Source organism: Nerophis ophidion, linkage group LG12, assembly GCF_033978795.1.
Source record: "Nerophis ophidion isolate RoL-2023_Sa linkage group LG12, RoL_Noph_v1.0, whole genome shotgun sequence".
Lineage (NCBI taxonomy): Eukaryota > Metazoa > Chordata > Actinopteri > Syngnathiformes > Syngnathidae > Nerophis > Nerophis ophidion.
Window position 1 is genome coordinate 2,859,820 of NC_084622.1, and position 24,951 is coordinate 2,884,770.

The window sequence follows — 24,951 nt, forward strand, 5'->3', positions numbered from 1 at the left end:
ACTCTTATTAAATCAAGCGGGCGTGGATGTTTACTGACAAGTCAGTGAAGTTTTGTTTTCATCAAAGAGGAGGAATCGTTAAACATGTGTGGATTTGGAGATTTCTTATCATTCGATGTCTGTCTCTTACCAAACATTTGGAGGCTTTTCTTTGTGCTGAGCGTCTTATTTCCCCACAACCACAGCTCATTATTGGAATGTTCACCCACCTGCGTCTGCTCACCCAACGAGATCTACTGCAATATGGCAGAAAACATCGGCGTTTTCACCCTCTGGTCCTTCCGGGGCACTGAGAGCTTTGAGAACGACACTGAAAGCCTGCAAAAGCTATTCCAGAACATCACTTCCATGTAAGTCAGATGTGTTTTTCATCATATTAGTCACTAATTGTTCATTCGTTTGGGTGTGACATAAACAACATTAAGTTATTTAAAGGTGTCATATTCTGATTAGTTTTTTTTATATTAAATGGAACTTATTGTGCAAAACAAACTTTTTTTACTTTTGTGTATTTGGGATCCTTTGAATCAAACATTGCGAAATATTTAAAAAACAATCTTATATGCAGACAAAATTCATAGAATGACTAATTTAAAACACTTCGGTGCGGTTTACATTTAATGTAATGTTTTTTGGTCAAAATGTTGCATTAATTATGTTTTAAAGACCATCTTCAAGCCACTTTCGGACTGTCTCTTCAGGGTGCGCCGTTTTGTGGGCAGTTAGTTTATGTGCCTCCACTACGACTGCGTCTTTTACCCATCATCAATCAATCAATCAATCAATGTTTATTTATATAGCCCCAAATCACAAATGTCTCAAAGGACTGCACAAATCATTACGACTACAACATCCTCGGAAGAACCCACAAAAGGGCAAGGAAAGCTCACACCCAGTGGGCAGGGAGAATTCACATCCAGTGGGACGCCAGTGACAATGCTGACTATGAGAAACCTTGGAGAGGACCTCAGATGTGGGCAACCCCCCCCCCCCTCCCTCTAGGGGACCGAAAGCAATGGATGTCGAGCGGGTCTAACATGATACTGTGAAAGTTCAATCCATAGTGGCTCCAACACAGCCGCGAGAGTTCAGTTCAAGCGGATCCAAGACAGCAGCGAGAGTCCCGTCCACAGGAAACCATCTCAAGCGGAGGCGGATCAGCAGCGTAGAAATGTCCCCAACTGATACACAGGCGAGCGGTCCATCCTGAGTCTCGACTCTGGACAGCCAGTACTTCATCCATGGTCATCGGACCGGACCCCCTCCACAAGGGAGGGGGGGACATAGGAGAAAAAAGAAAAGAAGCGGCAGATCAACTGGTCTAAAAAGGAGGTCTATTTAAAGGCTAGAGTATACAGATGAGTTTTAAGGTGAGACTTAAATGCTTCTACTGAGGTAGCATCTCGAACTGTTACCGGGAGGGCATTCCAGAGTACTGGAGCCCGAACGGAAAACGCTCTATAGCCCGCAGACTTTTTTCGGGCTCTAGGAATCACTAATAAGCCGGAGTCTTTTGAACGCAGATTTCTTGCCGGGACATATGGTACAATACAATCGGCAAGATAGGATGGAGCTAGACCGTGTAGTATTTTATACGTAAGTAGTAAAACCTTAAAGTCACATCTTAAGTGCACAGGAAGCCAGTGCAGGTGAGCCAGTATAGGTATATATGTATGTATATATGTATATAAAGGTATATACAGTACAGGCGTAATATGATCAAACTTTCTTGTTCTTGTCCAAAGTCTAGCAGCCGCATTTTGTACCAACAGATTTTAATGCTAGACATGGGGAGACCCGAAAATAATACGTTACAGTAATCGAGACGAGACGTAACAAACGCATGGATAATGATCTCGGCGTCTTTAGTGGACAAAATGGAGCGAATTTTAGCGATATTACGGAGATGAAAGAAGGCCGTTTTAGTAACGCTTTTAATGTGTGACTCAAAGGAGAGAGTTGGGTCAAAGATAACACCCAGATTTTTTACAGAGTCACCTTGTTTTATTATTTGGTTGTCAAATGTTAAAGTTGTATTATTAAATAGAGGTGTGTACCATTACATCTAGGGGTGTAATGGTACACAAAAATTTCGGTTCGGTACGTACCTCGGTTCAGAGGTCACGGTTCGGTTCATTTTCGGTACAGTTAGAAAAAAAACAAATATACATTTTTTGATTATTTATTTAACAAATTTGCTAAATATTCCACCAATAATATTTGTCTTACTCGGAAACTTGTATAGGTCAATAATTCACAATAACATTGATTTTGATTCAATATTATGTTTTGAGCAATGACAGTTTGAAAGAAAAAAAAACAGCTTTGTTTTATTAGTCAACGTTGCAACTTTTTCTAAATTACATTTAACCTTTAAGCTTTTTTATTTCACTTTTGTTTATGTATTTGTTTATTTTAATAGTATTTTTAGAATGTGCCGTGGGCCTTTAAAACATTAGCTGTGGGCCGCAAATGGCCTGCGGGGCACACTTTTGACACCCCTGCTATAGATAATAAAAAAAAAATATATATGATTAATTAATGGATAAAAAGCAGAGCCTGGCGACGCATGCACGTTTTTTAATAACTCTCTCGCTCTCTGTCTCTGCCCCGCCCTCACCAATGTTAACGCTGCGCACACCACTGAACGTACATTGAAAATACACGCACCCATAACTTAAAATGCCGGACATTCGAGGCATTTAAGAAACTCCACCTGGACAGCTGGGCAAAGAGGACATATCCCGTGAAAAGAGGAGGTGAGGTCAGTCTATCATAGACCGGTCGTTGTTGTTTTTTTGATTGATTGAAACTTTTATTAGTAGATTGCACAGTACAGTACAATTGACCACTAAATGGTAACACCCGAATAAGTCTTTCAACTTGTTTAAGTCGGGGTCTACGTAAATCAATTCATGGTGCCTCGGGTGTGCACTGTTTACAAATCGTGCGGTGGCGCTACTTATATGTCCGTGTCGTTCGGTTCACCTCCGAACTGAACCGAACCGAAACCCCCGTACCGAAACGATTCAATACAAATACACGTACCGTTACACCCCTACCATCATCCATGTTGTAGTTTTTAGCATTTCCATATGGTGTCTAATGACTGATATTGTTCAGACTATAAGGCACATTTAAAATAATTTAATTTTCTCAAAACTCGACAGTGCGCCTTATAGCCCGGTGCGCCTGATGTACGGAATTATTTTTTTGTGCTTACCGACCTCAAAGCTATTTTTTTTGGGACTTGGTGAAATGATAAGTGTGACCAGTAGATGGCATCCATCCATCATCTTCCGCTTATCCGAGGTCGGGTCCCGGGGGCAGCAGCCTAAGTAGGGAAGCCCAGACTTCCCTCTCACCAGCCAGTTCGTCTAGCTCTTCCCGGGGGATCCCGAGGCGTTCCCATGCCAGCCGGGAGACATAGTCTTCCCAACGTGTCTTGGGTCTTCCCCGTGGCCTCCTACCGACTGGACGTGCCCTAAACACCTCCCTAGGGAGGTGTTCGGGTGGCATCCTGACCAGATGCCCGAGCCACCTCATCTGGCTCCTCTCGATGTGGAGAAGCAGCGGCTTTACTTTGAATTCCTCCCGGATGGCAGAGCTTCTCACCCTATCTCTAAGGGAGAGCCCCGCCACACGGCGGAGGAAACTCATTTGGGCCGCTTGTACCCGTGATCTTATCCTTTCGGTCATGACCCAAAGCTCATGACCATAGGTGAGGATGGGAACGTAGATCGACCGGTAAATTGAGAGCTTTGCCTTCCGGCTCAGCTCCTTCTTCACCACAACGGATCGATACAACGTTCGCATTACTGAAGACGCCGCACCGATCCGCCTGTCGATCTCACGATCCACTCTTCCCCACTCGTGAACAGATGGCAGTCACACATAAAAGATAGTGCAGACTGCAATATGACTCAAGTAAACAACACCAAAGTTGTATATGTTCCATCGAAAACATAGAACATTACACAAGGGGCTCAAAAATCTATGTACTGTGCTTCAACATACTAGTATTATTATGGTGTGTGTATAAGGTACAACTTATTATCTGGCGTTTTTTTTTCCACAATATTATGCAAAAGAAACTTTTCTTACCTTCTGGTACTTGCTGATCTGTATTTGGCATCTGATTAAGTCCTGAAAATTGTAAAGTCTGAATGCCATTAAAACAGTTAGCTCCATCTTCTGACACTTCTTCCACCCCCGTCCTTGCACGCTACACCGCCACAACAAAAATGACGGAGAAAAGACGCTGCCGAAGGTGAGCTACGTAAATAAAATCGCCCACAAAACGGCGCATCTTGAAAGCGGCTTGAAGATGATCTTTAAAACATAAACTTTGCAACATTTTGACCAAAGAGCCACCATTAAATGTTATGTAGACCACAAGGAAGTGTTTTCGATTTAGAAAAAATCACAATGTGATACCTTTAATGCGCCCTATAAGCTGGTGCGCTTCTATATGAAAATAGATCTAAGTGAGCCTTATATTCCGGTGCGTCCTATGGTCTTGAAAATACGGAACGTTAAACTACGTGCTATTTTGTATTAGAAATGGCAACTTTGGGTGAGGCATGTGCATGTATGGGCCGGTCTGCCCCACAACAAGAAAATAGAGAAAAAGAAGGAACTTTTGACTACAATGGCAGACTCACACAAAGTTCTTCCGATAGAACTTCACCATATGCCAACTATTGAAAAAATGTCACAAGCTGAGCAAAGGAAGTCAAGATTGTTTTTATAAATATTTCCGCAATGCCTCCATGGTTTGGTTAAAATATTCCGGATTTATGCAGATCCCAAACTTGCTAAAACAGATGGCAGTAAATCATTTTCTTGTGGTCGACATAACATGTAAAGGTGGTGCTTTTAGTAAAAATGTTGCAAAAATGTTGCTTCACAGCCCAAGTTCAAACTGCTTTCTGGGTGTCTCTGAAAATGAGCCTTATTAGAACTCCTCTCCATCTCCACCCTGTCAGCCATGTTGTAGTTTTAGCGTACCGACAAATAAAAGTTAAAACTGTAAGCCACTTTTTGTTACAAATGGCACAGGATTTTAGCAAACATTTACGAGCCAGAATCTGACCCGCAGTGATAGGAAAGCGAAGAAGACACTTTAGAACCAAAGTTACTTTATTAGCTTTTGCTTTTAATGCTTTTTGGTCCATAAAGAAATAAGTAAATAAAAAATGTTTTACATTGGGTGTGACATTTTTAGAAAGGACCAGGTGGCAAACTTCTCCCTTTACTATCAGTCTTATTTTGTATATTCCAGAGAACCATATTGTCCTCTACAGTAGACATTGGATTGTGTTTTTTTGTCAGAGTTACAGGAGCCTTCTGCGGTTTTTAAGGATCTTTCTCCAAAAAAATAGTTAATATAATCAATATAACAGCTCTCTATTTTATTTCCCAAAAGAATCAAACTATGGCCCGCGAACCAAATGTGGCCCGCCAAAATCCTCAGTGTAGACCGGGAGACATCACAAGTTTAACAAGAATATTGGCTGGCGATTTATTCTAGTTTTTTTTTATTAGAACCCACTATCAATTATGTTAATATAAAATCAGGAAATATGTGCCACCTTCATGTGGAAGTCGATGGAATCACTAGTTAATTGTTACAATTTTTTTTAGGATAAGTGAGCAGAGCATCGATTTATATGACTCCATCCAAACAACTTACCCACTAAAGGTAAAAATGAACTACAACCAACAAATAAAGCAACATGCAGTTGCACATACCACACATCCTGCTCATTGAACTTTGTGGACATTATAAAACTTGTACATATAATTTAAAATTACACATATATAAATCCATTAGAGTGCACGATGGGTAATATACGCAAAAATATCTCTCCACACTTCCCCATATTTGACACATTTTGACATACTGATTGATTACAAAACTTTAAGGAAATCATCAGGGAAATAAACAAGATAGGAGTCGAACTTTCACATACTCCTAATATTCAATGTTTTATTGTTTATACATCGTACTGCATTGTCGTCACTGTCTGATGTAGGGGATTGTTTAAAGTGAAGTAGTTGAAGTTACGTGTTGTTGTCTGTTGTAGCTTGCTTTAAAAAATGCAAACTGATGTGTTATTTTTGTACAAAAGATTGTTGTCATGTTTCAATCAACGCTCTGCTGTGTGGCAGAAAAAGTGTTGTAATGTGTGTAGTTGTGTGTGTGTGTGTGTGTGTGTGTGCGCGTGCATCCATATAACGACGTAATGACAATTACCCTCGAAAATATGGCTTTATCGCAGTGTGTAATATATTTTTACATGTTTGGCGAACCTCCCTCTTCATTTTGGTATGAAATGAAAATGCAGACTTAAAGCATCGATATGTTAGAGCAACGTTCCCTCTAAGGCAGTGGTGCCCAACCACCGGGCAGCGGAATAATTTTTTATTAACTTTTTTTTTTGTAATTTCTTCTTCTTATTATTATTATTTTTTTAATTAAATCAACATAAAAACACAAGATACACTTGAAATTAGTGCACCAACCCAAATGCGACCAGTAGATGGCAGTCACACATAAGAGATAGTGTAGCCTGCAATATGACTCAAGTAAACAACACCAAAGTTGTATATGTTCCATTGAAAACATAGAACATTACACAAGGGGTTGAAAAATCTATGTACTGTGCTTCAACATACTAGTATTATTATGGTGTGTGTATAAGCTACGACTTATTATCTGGCGTTTTTTTTCACAATATTATTCAAAAGCAACTTTTCTTACCTTCTGGTACTTGCTGATCTGTATTTGGCATCTGCATAAGTCCTGAAAATTGTAAAGTCTGAATGCCATTAAAACAGTTAGCTCCATTTTCTGACACTTCTTCCACTCCCGTCCTTGCACGCTACACCGCTACAACAAAAATGACGGAGAAAAGACGCTGCCGAAGGTGAGCTACGCAAATAAGACCGCCCACAAAACGGCGCATCCTGAAAGCGGCTTGAAGATGATCTGTAAAACATAATCTTTGCAACATTTTGACCAAAGAGCCACCATTAAATGTTATGTAGACCACAAGGAAGTGTTTTCAATTTAGAAAAAAAAATCATAATGTGATACCTTTAATGCACTCTGTAAGTCGGTGCGCTTCTGTATGAAAATACACATATCAATATAGATCAATACAGTCTGCAGGGATACATTCCGTAAACACACATGATTGTGCGTGCTGCTGGTCCACTTTTCCATCCAAAATGGCGGCGCGCATGAACGCGACTTCTCAGGCTCTCCCCTTGGGTGCATTGTTTTTATTGTTTTTATATAGTTTATTACTAGCCCAGTCAGCAACTTGCTGGGCGAGGGTTATGTACAGCCGAAACGATTTGTTGGAGCTTGGATTGCGGCCTGAGCAGGCTGTTTCGGTGGATTTTACAAGCCGACACAACATCCCGGAGGAGCTAGCACGTAGCCCTGGAGCTCCATGGCTACCGTGCCCGGCGAGGAGGAGGCGGAAGCGGAGGCGAAGACGCCGTGGCCGAAGGGGCGGCGTGTTAGCAAGACTAAAAATGAACCCAAACAGACCAGCGATACCAAGTCTATTCCTGGCTAATGCGAGATCGCTCGCTCCTCATGGTGAAGAGGACAAGATGGACGAGGTGAGGCTCCGTGTAGCACAAAACACTGTGATGGACAGCTGCGCCCTATTGTTTACGGAAACCTGGCTAACGTTCTCAATCCCAGACGGAGCTAACCGGTCACACATCACACAGACAGGACAGAAACGCAGAGTCTACCGGCAAGCGGCGTGGGGGTGGATTGCTAACCTACCCTAAACAACAAGTGGACTTCTGATTCAAAGGTAGTTAACAGCCACTGTTCCCAAGATCTGGAATATATTACAGTTTAATGCCGACCCTTCCATCTAGCCAGGGAGCACTCTGCTGTCCTGATCACAAACGTGTATATAGCTCCCGATGCTAACGCTAGCATGGCGCTAGCTCTGCTGCACGATACAATCAGTGCACAACAAAACAAATATCCCGACGCCATCCACATAATAGCGGGGGACTTTAATCATGTCGACCTGAAAAAAGTGCTCCCCAAACTTCACCAGCATATGAAGTGTGCTACGAGGGGAGCTAACACACTGGACAAAGTCTATTCCAACATAAAAAATGGATATAGAGCCAAACAACTTCCCCAATTAGGCAAGTCTGACCACATGTGCCTGCTCCTTTTGCCAGCTTACACACCAATAAGAAAAAGTGCTCCTATCACAACCAAAACGGTCAAAACATGGCCAGAGGAAGCCATGGAACAGCTGCAGGACTGTTTGATACAACAGACTGGTCAGTTTTTGAAATCCCAGACTTGGAGCAGTACACAGAAGCGGTCCCGGGGTACATCAAACACTGCTTAGACACTGTCACAGTGGACAAGCGCATCCGGGTCTACCCCAACAGGAAGCCCTGGATGACAAAAACAGTCCGGGGCTTACTCAAAGAGAGAGACAGTGCCTTCAAAGGGCAGGACCAGGCACTCTACAGTGCTGCCAGAGCCAATCTGAAGAGAGGTATCAGAGAGGCAAACGCCGAGCACAGGAGGAAAATGGAAGATCACCTGCAGAGAACCAACACCAAGGAGGTATGGAAAGGAATAAAAGACATGACCATCTTCAGACCCAGTAACCCTTCGGCTGACGGCGACGCCTCTCGAGCGGGGGAGTTAAACAGCTTCTTCGCCCGATTCGAGAGAAAAACACCTGCAGCCGTCACAACACCCCCACCCAACACCCACAGCAGCTGCACCATTATACTGGACGAGCATGAGGTAAGACGCACGCTGAAGGCAGTGAACCCGAGGAAGGCTACGAGCCCAGATGGAGTCCCGGGACAGGTACTAAGAGACTGTGCAGACCAGCTGGCCGGAGTATTTACGAAGATCTTCACCCAGTCCCTCTCTCAGGTCGTCATCCCATTTTGTCTGAAGACCTCCACAATAATCCCGGTGCCGAAGAAGAACTCTGTCAGCTGCCTGAATGACTACCGTCCAGTGGTACTTACACCTATAGCTATGAAGTGCTTCGAGAAACTGGTACGGACCCATATCACCTCAGTCCTCCCTCCCGAGCTCGACCCACTCCAGTTTGCCTACAGAGCCAACAGGTCCACAGAGGACGCCATCGCCACACCCCTACACTACTCCCTGGGTCACCTGGAGATGGGGGGAAGCTACGTGCGGCTGCTTTTTGTGGATTATAGTTTGGCATTTAACACCATTATACCTGATAGACTGGTGTCCAAACTGTCAGACCTGGGTCTATCGAACTCCATCTGCATGTGGATTAAGGACTTCTTATCCAACCGCCCCCAGAGGGTGCAGTTGGGCCGCCAGATGTCATCAAGCCTGTACCTCAGCACCGGCTCTCCACAAGGCTGCGTGCTGAGCCCCCTTCTCTACTCCATCTACACATACGACTGCACACCTGCCCACTCCAGCAACTCCATCATCAAACTTGCGGATGACACCACCGTAGTGGGGCTCATCTCGGAGGGGGACGAGGCTGCATATCGGGACGAAGTGGAGAAGCTGTCGGATTGGTGCAAAGTCAACAACCTGGTCCTGAACACCTCCAATACCAAAGAGCTGGTCATAGACTTCAGGAGGAAAAAAACGGACATCCTGCTCCTGATCATCAGTGGTGACTGTGTGGAGAAGGTCTCCGACTTCCACTTCCTTGGAGTCCACCTGGCCGACGACCTATCATGGAGCACCAACACCACGGCTACCATCAAGAAAGCACACCAGAGACTGCACTTCCTGAGAATACTCGGGAACAACCACCTCTCTCAGAAACTGCTGGTGTCCTTCAACCGGTGCTCCATTGAGAACATCCTGACCTACTGCATCTGCGTGTGGTTCAGCAGCTGCACGGCCGCAGAGAGAACGGCGCTCCAGAGAGTCATAAAGACCGCCCAGAAGATCATCGGATGCCCCCTCCCCCCTCTGGCTGACCTGTACAGCTCCCGCTGTCTCAGGAAAGCACAGAGCATCCTGAAAGACCCACAGCCACCTGGAACTGCTACCCTCAGGCAGACGCTACAGGGTGCTAAAAGCGAGCACCAATAGACTAAAAAACAGCTTTTACCTAAGAGCCATAGTAGCATTAAACAGGCACTGAGTGAGCACAATATGTCCATCATGTCCTCGTGAGTAATGTTTAAATTTTATTTCTATTTTTTCGGACTACAATGTGCAATAATGTTATATGTATGTGTGTATATATATTCATATGCATGCATATATGCATCTGTGTGGATATATATACATATACGTGGATACATCTCTCATCTTTATCTTTTTTTTACTATTTATATTACCATATTGTATATGCACCTTAGGAGGATCTGCTCCAATTCCGTTGTTCTTTGAACCTGTTCATTGCAATAATGACATCCATCCATCCATCTTCTTCCGCTTATCCGAGGTCGGGTCGCGGGGGCAACAACCTAAGCAGGGAAGCCCAGACTTCCCTCTCCCCAGCCACTTCGTCTAGCTCTTCCCGGGGGATCCCGAGGCGTTCCCAGGCCAGCCGGGAGACATAGTCTTCCCAACGTGTCCTGGGTCTTCCCCGTGGCCTCCTACCAATTGGACGTGCCCTAAACACCTCCCTAGGGAGGCGTTCGGGTGGCATCCTGACCAGATGCCCGAACCACCTCATCTGGCTCCTCTCAATGTGAAGGAGCAGCGGCTTTACTTTGAGTTCCTCCCGGATGGCAGAGCTTCTCACCCTATCTCTAAGGGAGAGCCCTTAGCCATGCAATAATGACAATAAAACTCTATGCTATTCTATTGTAACTTTAATCGGCAATATTTCCATAGCAATAATAAATAAGTATGGAGACAAAGGGCACTCTTGTTTTGGACCTCTTAATAGAGGTATTGTCCCTGAGATGTATCCATTATTGATCATTCTACAGCTAGTTTTATTATATATAGCGTCTTGATCCAGTGTAATAAGGAGTTGCCATAATTGAAACAAACTAAGCTTTGCGTGTGAACAGAGGCATATTGGACATGTTTCAAACATTGGCGGGGTTTTTGCGTGAAACTGAGCCTGCGCCTTCATTCACCAAGCTGCTGCACGATCACCTGTCTGTGCTTTTAAAAGCGTTTGAGCGCTACTTCCCAACTTCAAAAGACCCACGAACTGCCAAGGAATGGATTCGCGACCCATTTGTCAACAAAGCAGATGAATCCAGCATGTCTGTGCAAGAAAAAGATCAAATGCTGGAGATCGCAAATGACGGCAGCCTTAAAAGTGGATTTCAGACAAAAACTCTGCCTGTTTTCTGGATGAAAGTCATGGCAGAATACCCCGAGATCGCCACCACAGCACTAAAAGCACTGTTGCCATTTCCAACATCCTATCTGTGTGAAGTGGGATTTTCTGCAGTGACGGCCACCAAAACAAAACAACATAGCAGACTGGACATAAGCAACACACTTAAGGTGTCTTTGTCTCCCATTACCCCCAGTTGGGACCGTCTCGTTGCAGAGAAACTGTCACACCTATTGATCTTGTTTTGTCATGTTATGTTTTTGTTTTTGGACTCTTGTTTCCCGTTTTACACTTCCTGGTTTTGTTTTTCTATAGTAACCCATTAGTTTCCACCTGGTCTCCAAGTCACGCCCAGCCCTCAGTCCCACACCTGTTTCTAATCATCATAGCTGCTATTTATATCATTCTGTTTCTGTCCTCGTCCTGGGAACTTTGCTATTTGCATTCTGCTTCATGCCACATTTTTATCACAAACCTCCACGCCTTGCCCCGCTGCTAAACATTTGGACCACGCCACGTAAGATCCATGTATTCTTTCGCCTAAGTGCTGGTTTTTTTGGTTTATTGTTAGCATCTTTTGTTCATTTATAGATAGCCATGCCATTGTGCTGTTTTTGTTAACGTTTTAGCATATATTATTATCCGCCATCGAGCGTGCTTTTTGTTTTGCCTTTTGTATTTAAGTAACAAATAAAAATGTACTTACATTCATGCCTGATTCGTCCCACATCATCCTTGCATCGAGGAAGCACAAACACCCACAGCTCAAGCTTGACAGAAACAAGCTCAGGGCTCCCATTGATTTATTGTTACGGTGAGTTAAAAATCTCATGCACTTTATATACGTATTTAATGTATCTGCATCTTATTTTGAAGGCATCTAAACGTTACCATAGCAACGAAAATCAGAGCGCGTTTGGGCAGAGGGAGGTGAGGGAGAGGAGAGCACACAAACAATCATGCAGGAGGCTTATCTGACGGTTCAAACTGACAACTTTATTTCAGCTGTTGAAAAATAACATTCATAATGACAGTAGTGTGGAATTGCTGGTTCTTGTCATTTATATATTTTTCCACGTGATTTTTTTTATTTATGTAATGGGAAGAGAGGAAGTTACCAGTTACTTTGATGTTATACTCACGTTATGTTGTTGGCGCAATGTGCTAATAAATGGGTTGTACTTGTATTGCGCTTTTCTACCTTCAAGGTACTCTAAGCGCTTTGACACTACTTCCACATTCACCCATTCACACACACATTCACACACTGGTGGAGGGAGCTGCCATGCAAGGCGCTAACCAGCACCCATCAGGAGCAAGGGTGAAGTGTCTTGCTCAGGACACAACGGACATGACAAGGTTGGTACTAGGTGGGGATTGAACCAGGGACCCTCGGGTTGGGCATGGCCACTCTCCCACTGCGCCACGCCGTCCCTAATAAAGGTCCATATGAGTACACAGTGGATTCACGTTTATTATTTTACTTTTTTCATGACAAAAAAAAAAAAAGAACCCCCCCCCACCAGGCTCCCCGCCGGGCCGCGGGACAAATTATCAAGCGTTGACCGGTCCGCAGATACAAAACGGTTGGGGACCACTGCTCTAAGGTACGCGCCTGTGCGTGTGTGCGTGCGTCTGTGTGCGTGTGTTCATGTGTTCGAGATGCCACCACAGTAGAAGCATTTAAGTCTCACCTTAAAACTCATTTGTATACTCTAGCCTTTAAATAGACTCCCTTTTTAGACCAGTTGATCTGCCGTTTCTTTTCTTTTTCTCCTATGTCCCACTCTCCCTTGTGGAGGGGGTCCGGTCCGATCCGGCGGCCATGTACTGCTTGCCTGTGTATCGGCTGGGGACATCTCTGCGCTGCTGATCCGCCTCCGCTTGGGATAGTTTTCCTGCTGGCTCCGCTGTGAACGGGACTCTCGCTGCTGTGTTGGATCCGCTTTGGACTGGACTCTTGCGACTGTGTTGGATCCATTATGGATTGAACTTTCACAGTATCATGTTAGACCCGCTCGACATCCATTGCTTTCGTCCTCTCCAAGGTTCTCATAGTCATCATTGTCACCGACGTCCCACTGGGTGTGAATTTTTCCTTGCCCTTATGTGGGCCTACCGAGGATGTCGTAGTGGTTTGTGCAGCCCTTTGAGACACTAGTGATTTAGGGCTATATAAGTAAACATTGATTGATGTGTGTGCGTGTGTGTGTGCGTGTGTGTTTGTGTGAAAGGTTTTCAGTAGTGTGTATGAAAGGGGTTCAGTAATGCGTCTGAAGGAATTTCAGTAGTGTGAGTGAGAGAATTTCAGTCATGTGAGAGAGGATTTCAGTTGTGTATGTCAGAGGTAATTCTGAATATGGTCCCAAACGGCCCCTCATATTTTGCCGTGACATATTATCAACTCGACATTTCGCTCTGCCACAAAGCTAATCTTGTTCTAAAAACAAGATGAGGTATTTTTATAACAAGCTCAGCTTGTTATAAAAATATTCTGTTTCATGACAGTAAACATTTTTGTGACTTTCACAGTTAACCAAACTGTAAAGGAGGAACATGTTAATACGGAAATGATGCATAAAAGCTGTCCTTTTCTTCTTCCGACATCCGTCTGGCGAGAAAACAGAAGTGCCCCTCAATCATAGTAGTCCGACACTATAGTTTCGCTCTACCAATTCCCAGTAATATTATCTAGTCTCACAACAAAGTTTTGAGTGTACCATACAAGCACATAATATCACATACAGTACTGTGTAATAACGCTGAAATATTCAGCATCATTTCCTAATTGACTATTGTTAATGGGTCATTAACACTCACCTTTCTCACACACACAGACAGTCTGTAAAGGAGAATAAACCCCATTTGTTGCAAAACATTCAACAGGTGTGGATTGCTGCCAGGATCTGCGGTGGTTGGGGCCATTACGAATAGCGTTGTAGTTAGATATGCTAAAAGTATATAGCTGTTGCTAGCTGATTGGTTGAGAATTGAGGGAAAGGTTGGCGTATGCAAACGTCCACATAGTGGCTAGCTAGCGAGCATCACTATTAAATGCTGTTTGAAGGGCACGGTCGTCAAAAACGCGTTGGTATTGAACACGTGGCTAATGTAAAAGTGGGGTGTGTCGGTAAAAAGAAAACGAACATTATTGAATGAAACACAAAACAATTCATTTTGAGCTAGTTTTGAAATTACATAATAAAACAAATTAAACATTTCGGGATGCAAAAATCGGGCAGCACGGTGGGGGACGGGTTAGTGCATCTGCCTCACAATACGAAGGTCCTAAGTAGTCCTGGGTTCAATCCCGGGCTCGGGATCTTTCTGTGTGGAGTTTGCATGTCCTCCCCGTGACTTCCCTTCGGGTACTCCGGCTTCCTCCCACTTCCAAAGACATGCACCTGGGGATAGGTTGATTGGCAACACCAGGGGCGTCGCCAGACATATTTCACTGGGGCACGTGCCCCACTGTTGATCTGCAGTGCCCCAGTAAAAATTTCACCAATAAAAAAAACGCTTCAGAGTTTTAAGTCTACATAACATAGACAACAGCGCACATACTACTTAGTATGGTAATTGATTGCTACTGTATTCACTCCACGAAACAGTGAGCACATGGCTAATTAATATGGTAATTTATTCACGTGTGGATCGAGACTTCGGTTGAGGGAGAGAGAGCGGGGGGGGATTCGAATCACTGCGTGAGGTAGGTGACGTTAGCCAACAACAATTTGTTAATTACAATATTTTGATTTTGATTTGGCTCAAACTGTAACTCCTAGATGGATTTAAGAAAGTTATTCGCCCGCAGCAGAGAAGAAGCGAGGAATGAGAGATGTAAGTGAAGTCCTAACTAGCTAGGCAACATCATTGTCTTAAGTTGATGCTAAGTTAGCTAACGTTCTTCCTTGCATCAAGACAAACATATTCATTTGCTGTACGAGCTGTCGGGGGAATTTCCAATCAACATGAAACATAATGTTGGTTATTGTCTGCTGCTTCTGCATCAATGATGATTTGGAGTAAGCATGTGTGAGTTGAGTGCTTCTCAAATGCTTTATCTTCAGGAAGAAAAACATTTTTCCATATCATCAAGTCGTGATGCAAATTTTTAAATCATTCAAGTTTATTTCACAGAAAAATAGCACAGTAGACTTGTCTTGTTAATCGGTGTGACTTTGACTAAAATAATCTTGTTTTGTCACCAGAAAAATGGCTACAGCTAAAGCATCTGGTTTTGTTTCCAGAAAAAATAGTAACTTTTCTGTATTTGATTTCAGAAAGATGGCTGAAAATATCGGGTTTTGTTGCCCCATTTAGATTTTTAAAAAATATATTTCCATGTCTGTCCTGAGTCCTCCTCCAACTTGTTAGTCGCTTTGCCTTTTGCTAAAATACTCACTAATAGTCGCTAGAAAAATGGCTAAAATAATCTGGTTTTGTTGCCACAATTAGATTTTTTTCTCCCTAAACTTTTTTTTTCATGCACACATGTGACTGCGACTCACTGAAAATGACACACAATCCACTTTTATGTCAGGAGCCAGCAGTTGGGAACCACTGGTCAACTGTATAACAGTTACTGTAATATTTCCATGTCTGTCCAGAGTGATTGACCACTTTGCAAAAATGAAAAGGAGACGTTACAGTTTACTTCTCAGAAAATGATTCCCTGAACAGACACACAACAGTTGTTCATTTATTCTACTACCGTGGCTTTATTGTTGTGTGTATATTTTATAGTTTTGTGTATCTGAAATAGGATTAGCCACATTGCCATAAATGGAAATTAAATAATATAAAAGAACCCAGAGATGTAGGGGTGCTTTATTTTTTGTTTTACTTTTGTAGATGTTAAATTTGCAGATGATTACTGCAATATATATTTCAAAAAGATTCATTGCTCTTCCTTTTTGCTTTTACCAGTAGCAGTTTAGAAGTCTGGAGTAAAAAAGTGCACAAGTAGATCAAATGCATTAGTTAATTTCAGGTGGTTCATCAAATATCCATACAATATCATCTGATATGATTTCATAGTTTAAAGCACTATTTATGTATTTTTTATGATAAATAAGTGCTAAATTTTTTTTTGCTTGCGCGCTTTGCACACTCACATCAATTATTTGTGCCCCAGGTGTGCCCCAGTACAGTATTAGGTCTAGTGACGCCCCTGGGCAAAACTAAATTGGTTCGAATGTTGTCTGCCTATCTGTGTTGGCCCTGGGATGAGGTGGCGACTTGTCCAGGGTGTACCCCGCTTTCCGCCCAATTGTAGCTGAGATAGGCACCAGCCTCCCCCCGCGACCCCAAAGGGAATAATCGGTAGAAATGGAGGGATGGATGGATGTGATGCAAAATCAGCAGCCGCTCATGACAAACTCATAACATTAATGTGTGTGGCTGCTATCGGCAAGATGTCGCCATAGAAAGGTGTACTCTGTGACGTTGCAGTTGAATTTGTAAAGTACATATACTCTCTGATAATGAATTCATTGTGTGCTTCTTTTCAGGCATTTTGAGAACTGGACCGGTGCTCGGACATTAGAGGATGTTCACATGGAGCTGTTCACTGGCTTGCAGAGGCTGTATGTCATTAAGAATTCCCTCCAAATGTTTTTTTTGTCACCTGTTTCATATTACCCTACCCTTGCCTTACCCTAATGTAGGTCTCTCCAATTAATACCCAAAATATAGGTTCTCAGGCTATTGAATCGATCGCAGCTGGACTGTTTAATCAGTTCATGCTCACGTAGGGCAGGGATGTCAAACTGGTTTTCATTGAGAGCCACTTCGCAGTTATGACTTCCATCAGAGGGGCGCTTGTAACAGCGAACAATGTATGAATTTGCCTCTGGATTTCATTATTAATTATATAAATTGGTTTAAGTAGACTGTCGATTTTACAGTAAAAACTTAACATTTACACAATTTTACTGTAAAGTGTAGTATATATTTTTTGTGTTGTTTACAACATTTAACGGTAAATGGAAAAAGAGTACCACTATTTTTTGGGGGGGAAGGGGCGTTAGGAAAAAACCTGGCAGCTTTGGTGCCAGAATTTTGCTGTAAATTGACATTGTTTTTCCACATCATTATATTGTTAATTGAAAAACAGTACAAGTTTTTTTTTTTAATTCTGGCAATATAGCTGCCCGTTTTTCTACCGTAAAAACAAATGTACCGTCTTTCCATTTACAGTAATACACAGTTAAAAACAGCAACAGTAGATTTTACAGTCAAAAACTGGCAGTTTAATCAACAGACTTCTTACGCCAAAAACTGGTAGTTTTTTTCAATTTACTGTTATATGCTGTATTGATTGATTGATTGATTGATACTTTTATTAGTAGATTGCACAGTACAGTACATATTCCGTACAATTGACCACTAAATGGTAACACCCCAATAAGTTTTTCAACTTGTTTAAGTCGGGGTCCACATTAATCAATTCATGGTACAAATATATACTATCAACATAATACAGTCATCACACAAGTTAATCATCATAGTATGTACATTTAATTATTTACATTATTTACAATCCGGGGGGTGGGATGAGGAGCTTTGGTTGATATCAGAACTTCAGTCATCAACAATTGCATCCACAGAGAAATGTGGACATTGAAACAGTGTAGGTCTTATTTAGCAGGATATGTACAGCCAGCAGAGAACATAGTGACTTCAGATAGCATAAGAACAAGTATATACATTTGAAATACATTTGATTATTTACATTAAGTTATTTACAATGCGGGGAGATGGGATGTGAATGGAGGAGGGTGTTAGTAAAGGGTTGAAGTTGCCTGGAGGTGTTGTTTTAAAACAGTTTTGAAGGAATATAGAGATGCACTTACTTTTCCATCTGTTGGGAGTGCATTCCACATTGATGTGGCATAGAAAGAGAATGAGTTAAGACCTTTGTTAGATTGGAATCTGGGTTTAACGTGGTTTGTGGAGCTCCCCCTGGTGTTGTGGTTATGGCGGTCATTTAAGTTAAGGAAGTAGTTTGACATGTACTTCGGTATCAAGGAGGTGTAGCGGATTTTATAGACTAGGCTCAGTGCAAGTTGTTTTACTCTGTCCTCCACCCTGAGCCAGCCCACTTTGGAGAAGTGGGTTGGATTGAGGTGTGATCTGGGGTGGAGGTCTAAAAGTAACCGGATTAAGTAAAGAACACTGTACGATTTATTATCATTTTTATTTCCGTATTTCCTTGAATTGCCCCCGGGGCGCTAATTAATTTAAAACCTCTTCTCACTCCTGCGCTTACCAAAGACATGCAGTAAAAGTAAGCATGCGTTAATTATTTTAAAACCTTTTCTCACTCCGGCACTTACCAAAGGTATGCCGTAAAAAATTGAGTGTGATGTTAGCTTGGACCTTAAATCCTACTGAATAGCTCTTAATCTTCTTCCCTTTATGCGATTTCAAATTACCGGTATTGAAATCAGCCTCCTCCATTTTGAAACAGATGACGGAGGAAGTGTCACTCGGGACGTCAGGAGTTTGACCAGGCGGTAATACTAAGCTAATTATTTTGGGAAGCGAGTTTGACCAAGGCAGGCACATACTATATGCCCTGCGGCAATTCAAGGAAATACGGTAATTTCATTGGTACTTTGCTGTAAGTTAAGCATTTTAATTTATCTTTATTAAGACAGAAAGTATGATAATATACAGTAATATTGGTTGAAATATTGGATATTATTGAACTTTAAAAGGCATGCAATATCAAGAAGTACATATATTTTTTTCTGTCAAAATAAATAAAAAAATCTATTTCATTTACTGAAAAATTATTAAGTATTTTATTAACACATATAATTCCCAGGTGGTTGCGGGCCAGATAAAATGATGTTGTGGGCCAGAACTGGCCTGTGACATTGGGACAAGAAAGAACAGAGCCCTCTCAAATAAATGTATTTTCCTCTCAAATCAAAATGTGTTAAGTTGAGAAAGTACATTTTAATATACCCACAAAACGTATATATTACAAACTGACAACATTATCTGCAATAGCAGATAAATCCGCATAAAAAGGGGACACGCTACAACAGTGGTTCTCAAATGGGGGCACACGTACCCCTGGGGGTACTTGAAGGTACGCCAAGGGGTACGTGAGATTTTTTTTAAATATTCTAAAAATAGCAACAATTCAAAAATCATTTATAAATATATTTTTGGAATAATACTTCAACAAAATATGAATGTAAGTTCATAAACTGTGAAAAGAAATGCAACAATGCAATATTCAGTGTTGACAGATTGATTTTTTTGTGGACATGTTCCATGAATATAGCTGTTAAAGATTTCATTTTTTGTGAAGAAATGTTTAGAATTAAGTTCATGAATCCAGATGGATCTCTATTACAATCCCCAAAAAGAGCACTTCAAGTTGATAATTACTTCTATGTGGAGAAATATTTCTATATAATTGAATCACTTGTTTATTTTTCAACAAGTTTTTAGTTATTTGTATATCTTTTTTTCCAAATAGTTCAAGAAAGACCACTACAAATGAGCAATATTTTGCACTGTTATACAATTTAATAAATCAGAAACTGATGAAATAGTGCTGTATTTGACTTCTTTATCTATTTTTTTCAACCAAAAATGCTCTGCTCTGATTAGGGGGTACTTGAGTTAAAAAAATGTTCACGGGGGTACATCACTGAAAAAAGGTTGAGAACCACTGCGTTACAACACTCAAATGACCTCTTTTCTGTCCGCCACCTGCTTCAGGCTGCGCTAGTCTGCGCACACAGACGCACACCCCCCTCCTCTAAACCCTCACTAAAGCAGCGTTGACCAATAAGAGACAAAAAGTTGTCAGAAACGAAGGTGGGCCATAAAACGGATGCTGTTCTTTCTGGGATGAGGCAGTTCAAGTTGAATGTCTCACTGGCAGAGCCAAAACTAGAAGATGTGAATTTAACATGTTTTACATCATAATTTGGCATAAAGGCAAAAGGATACATTTTATTATTTGTTTTAAAAACCCCGTTTCCATATGAGTTGGGAAGCGGTGTTAGATGTAAATATAAACGGAATACAATGATTTGCAAATCCTTTTCAACCCATATTCAATTGAATGCACCACAAAGATAAGATATTTAATGTTCAAACGCCATTCATCCATTTTCTACCGCTTATTCCCTTTGGGGTTGCGGGGGGCGCTGGTGCCTAGCTCGCTACAAGCGGGCAGAAGGCGGTATACACCCTGGACAAGTAACCACCTCATCGCAGGGCCAGCACAGATAGACAGACAACATTCAGACTCACATTCACCCACTAGGGCCAATTTAGTGTTGCCAATCAACCTATCCCCAGGTGCATGTCTTTGGAGGTGGGACGAAGCCGGAGTACCCGGAGGGAACCCATGCTGTCACGGGGAGGACATGCAAACTCCACACAGAAGGATCCCGAGCCCAGGATTGAACCCCAGACTACTCAGGATGTTCGTATTGTGAAGCAGACGCACTAACCCCTCTTCCACCGTGAAGCCATGTTCAAACTCATAAACTTTATTTTTTTTTTTGCAAATAATAATTAACTTAGAATTTCATGGCTGCAAAACGTGCCAAAGTAGTTGGGAAAGGGCATGTTCACCACTGTGTTACATCACCTTTTCTTTTAACAACACTCAATAACCCTTTGGGAACTGAGGAAACTAATAGTTGAAGCTTTGAAAGTGGAATTCTTTCCCATTCTTGTTTTATGTAGATCTTCAGTCGTTTAGAAGTCCGGGGTCTCCGCTGTCGTATTTTAGGCGTCATAATGCGCCACACATTTTCGATGGGAGACAGCTCTGGACTGAAGGCGGGGCAGGAAAGTACCCACACTCTTTTACTACGAAGCCACGCTGTTGTAACACGTGGCTTGGCATTGTCTTGCTGAAATAAGCAGTGGTGTCCATGACAACGTTGCTTGGATGACAACATATGTTGCTCCAAAACCTGTGTGGACCATTCAGCATTAATGGTGCCGTCACAGATGTGTAAGTTACCCATGCCTTGGGCACTAATGCACCTCCATACCATCACAGATGCTGGTTTTTGAACTTTGCGCTTACAACAATCCGGATGGTTATTTTCCTCTTTGTTCCGGAGGACACCAAGTCCACAGTTTCCAAATATAATTCGAAATGTGGACTCGTCAGACCACAGAACACTTTTCCACTTTGCATCAGTCCATCATAGATGATCTCGGGCCCAGCCAAGCCGGCGGTGTTTCTGGGTGTTGTTGATAAATGGGTTTTGCTTTGCATAGTAGATTTTTAACTTGCACTTACAGATGTAGCGACCAAATGTAGTTACTGACAGTGGTTTTATGAAGTGTTCCTGAGCCCATGTGGTGATATCCTTTACACACTGATGTCGGTTTTTGATGCAGTACCACCTGAGGGGTCAAAGGTCCGTAATATCATCGCTTACGTGCAGTGATTTCTCCAGATTCTCTGAACCTTTTGATGATTTTACGGACTGTAGATGGTAAAATCCCTAAATTCCTTGCAATAGCTCGTTGAGAAATGTTGTTCTAAAACTGTTCGACAATTTGCTCACAAAGTGGTGACCCTCGCCCCATCCTCGTTTGTGAATTACTTAGCGTTTCATGGAAGCTGCTTTTATACCCAATTATGCGACCTACCTGTTCCCAATTAGCCTACACACCTGTGGGATGTTCCAAATAAGTGTTTGATGAGCATTCCTCAACTTTATCAGTATTTATTGCCACTTTTCCCAACTTCTTTGTCACGTGTTGCTGGCATCAAATTCTAAAGGTAATGATTATTTGCAAAAAAAAAAGGTTTATCAGTTTGAACATCAAATATGTTGTTTTTGTAGCATATTCAACTGAATATGGGTTGAAAATGATTTGCAAATCATTGTATTCTGTTTATATTTACATCTAACACAATTTCCCAACTCAAATGGAAACGGGTTTTGTATGATGCCATCAGCAGGCAAGCCATCGATGTCTACAGACTGTAAGTTAAAGCTGTGTGTATTTACTGCTTCAGATGTTCTGACTTCCTGTTAGTCGGTAAAGTAAAACATAACTTAGAAAAAAACATTTCTATGTCAAGAGTCTTGTTAGTTTAATTTGAGAATGCAGAAACTTTTTGAGGCATGATTAAGCTGACCTGATGATGAACTAGTTTGAGAAGAATGTTTGTGTATTATTCATAAGACCCCTGTAGTTTTTGTAAATATTGAGTATTGTGTGTGAAGTCTTACTTATGGTTAATTACAGTTTAAAAATCAGGCCATCAAGGTAAACGTTGTGATGGTTGATATAATGTGGATGTAGTAGGGCTGGGCGATATGGCTAAAATCTATATCACAATATAAGTTATTTTCATATCGTTCGATATCGATTATTATTGATATGTTTTGTGACCTGAGAAGAATATGATAAATGTTAACTTTTTTTTTTTTCAAATGCAATCTTCCTCTGATTAAAATGCCCACAGCTATCGAGGCAGGAATGAATCCCTCCATCCATTTCCTACCGCTTGTCCCTTACATGGTTGCGAGGGGTGCTAGAGCCTATCTCAGCTGCAAACGGGCGGAAGGCGTCGTACACCCTGGACAAGTCGCCACCTCATCGCAGAGCCAACACAGATAGACAGCATTCCCACTCATGTTCACACACTAGGAATGCAATTGTCAAAGCAGGCATGGAAAACAATGAGTCAATGTAAACAAAACTCTAAAATCACAATAAACACTTAAAAATAACCTATTTTTGTTATGTACTAGAGAAGGGAAGGAGGCGACAACCAGGGCAGGACTGCGGTTTACAAGGTTTATTAAAAACTTTTGAGGAATACGAGGCGTGTTTATACTACTCAAAGTGAATGAGTGTAGACCAGGGGTGCCCACACCTTTTCTGCAGGCGAGCTACTTTTCAATTGACCTCATTTATATATATCATTTATATTTATTTATTTATGAAAGAGACATTTTTGTAAACAAGTTAAATGTGTTTAATGATAATACAAGCATGTGTAACACATATAGATGTCTTTCTTTCACGAAGACAAGAATATAAGTTGGTGTATTACCTGATTCTGATGACTTGCATTGATTGGAATAAGACAGTAATGATGATAACGCCCACATTTTCAAATGGAGGAGAAAAAAAGTTGTCCTTTCTGTACAATACCACATGAAAGTGGTTGGTTTTTGGCATCTAATTCATCCAGCTTCCATACACTTTACAAGAAAAACATTGGCGGCAAATTCCGTAGCTTGCTTGATTGACATTCACGGCACCCGAGGGTCTTGTGAGAAGACGCTGGCTGCTGCCAGTTCATTATTATGAAAAAATGACAGAGAGGAAGGCGAGAAACACTTTTTATTTCAACAGACTTTCGCGCCGTCCCTTCCGTCAAAACTCTAAAGGCCAACTGCACATTTCCTATCTTCACAATAAAAGCCCTGCTTCATGCTGCCTGCGCTAACAAAATAAGAGTCTCGGAAAGCTGGCGTGCACAAGTGATGTGCACGCCAGCTTTCTGAGGGATCGCTTGTGCACGCCAGTTTTCCCAGACTCTGTATTTAGTTAGCGCAGGCAGCATGAAGCAGGGCTTTTATTGTGAAGATAGGAAATGTGCAGTCGGCCTTTAGAGTTTTGACGGAAGGTACGGCGCGAGAGTCTGTTGAAATAAAAAGTTTCTCGCCTTCCTCTCGGTCATATTTTCATAATAATGATCTTGCAGCAGCCAGCGTCATCTCACAAGACCCTCCGGTACCGTGAATGTCATTTAAGTGACGTCTTAGTGAAATTTGATGATCACTCATTTTTAGGTCTATTTTTTTTAAAAGCCTGGCTGGAGATCGACTGACACACCCCCCGCGGTCGACTGGTAGCTCGCGATCGACGTAATAGGCACCCCTGTTCTAGACTATGTGTAATATTAAATATGTAAATGTTGGTTGTATCTTTCGTCGTTATCCAAGAAGGCAAGGTGAAGAGGCAGGTCGTGGACAGGCAAGAGGTCATGGACAAGAGCAGGGCAGCGTGGTCTGGGTCCGAGCAGGCAGATCGTGGATCGAGGAGAGCAGTCGGGAATCCGGATGGGAGTTGAGTGACAAGACACAATCATGGAGGACAGGGGAGTCACTGAAGAAATACAAAAGGACATGAACCAGGGGAAAACACGGAGAGATAGAGCAAAACAAGGGCCAGAAAATCACTTGGAAAACAGGGAATGCCAGATGTGATGCTTACTGGAAGGTTAGCGACGTTCTGGCAAAGGTTCCTCGGGTCTGCTGGTCTTTATGCTGCTCCCTCTCATCAAATCCAGGTGTGTTGATTATTGATAGGCTGCAGGCTCGTTGCTGCTTGGGCGTGCTGCACTCAGCACGAGTGAGGGCGTGTCTGAGTGCGCTGTCAGCAGAGGCGTCTCTTGGCGCTACATGTAGCGGTAAAGTCCTATACTATTACTGCTACTGGTTGCCAAATATAAATGAAGCTAGTTCAGACGTGTGCAGCCGGCTACTAATTGATGTCCAAAATTGTGTCCATGTTTAACAAAAATATTTAATTTCATAAAGTCACATTTATATAACACACTTTGTACAAAAACAGAAAATACACGGGAGCAAACAAACACTAG

At 42.1% G+C, this 24,951-nt stretch overlaps 1 protein-coding gene across 1 annotated transcript in view; it reads left to right on the forward strand.

Annotated features, from left to right (window-relative positions):
- LOC133562893 (NT-3 growth factor receptor-like) overlaps positions 1 to 24,951 on the forward strand; it is a 97,600-nt gene continuing 72,649 nt past the window's right edge. Inside the window, exons 1-2 of the mRNA XM_061916708.1 lie at positions 1 to 350; positions 16,838 to 16,912. Coding sequence (XP_061772692.1) covers positions 85 to 350; positions 16,838 to 16,912 — 341 coding nt within the window. The 5' untranslated portion in view covers positions 1 to 84. The remainder of the gene's footprint in view (positions 351 to 16,837; positions 16,913 to 24,951) is intronic.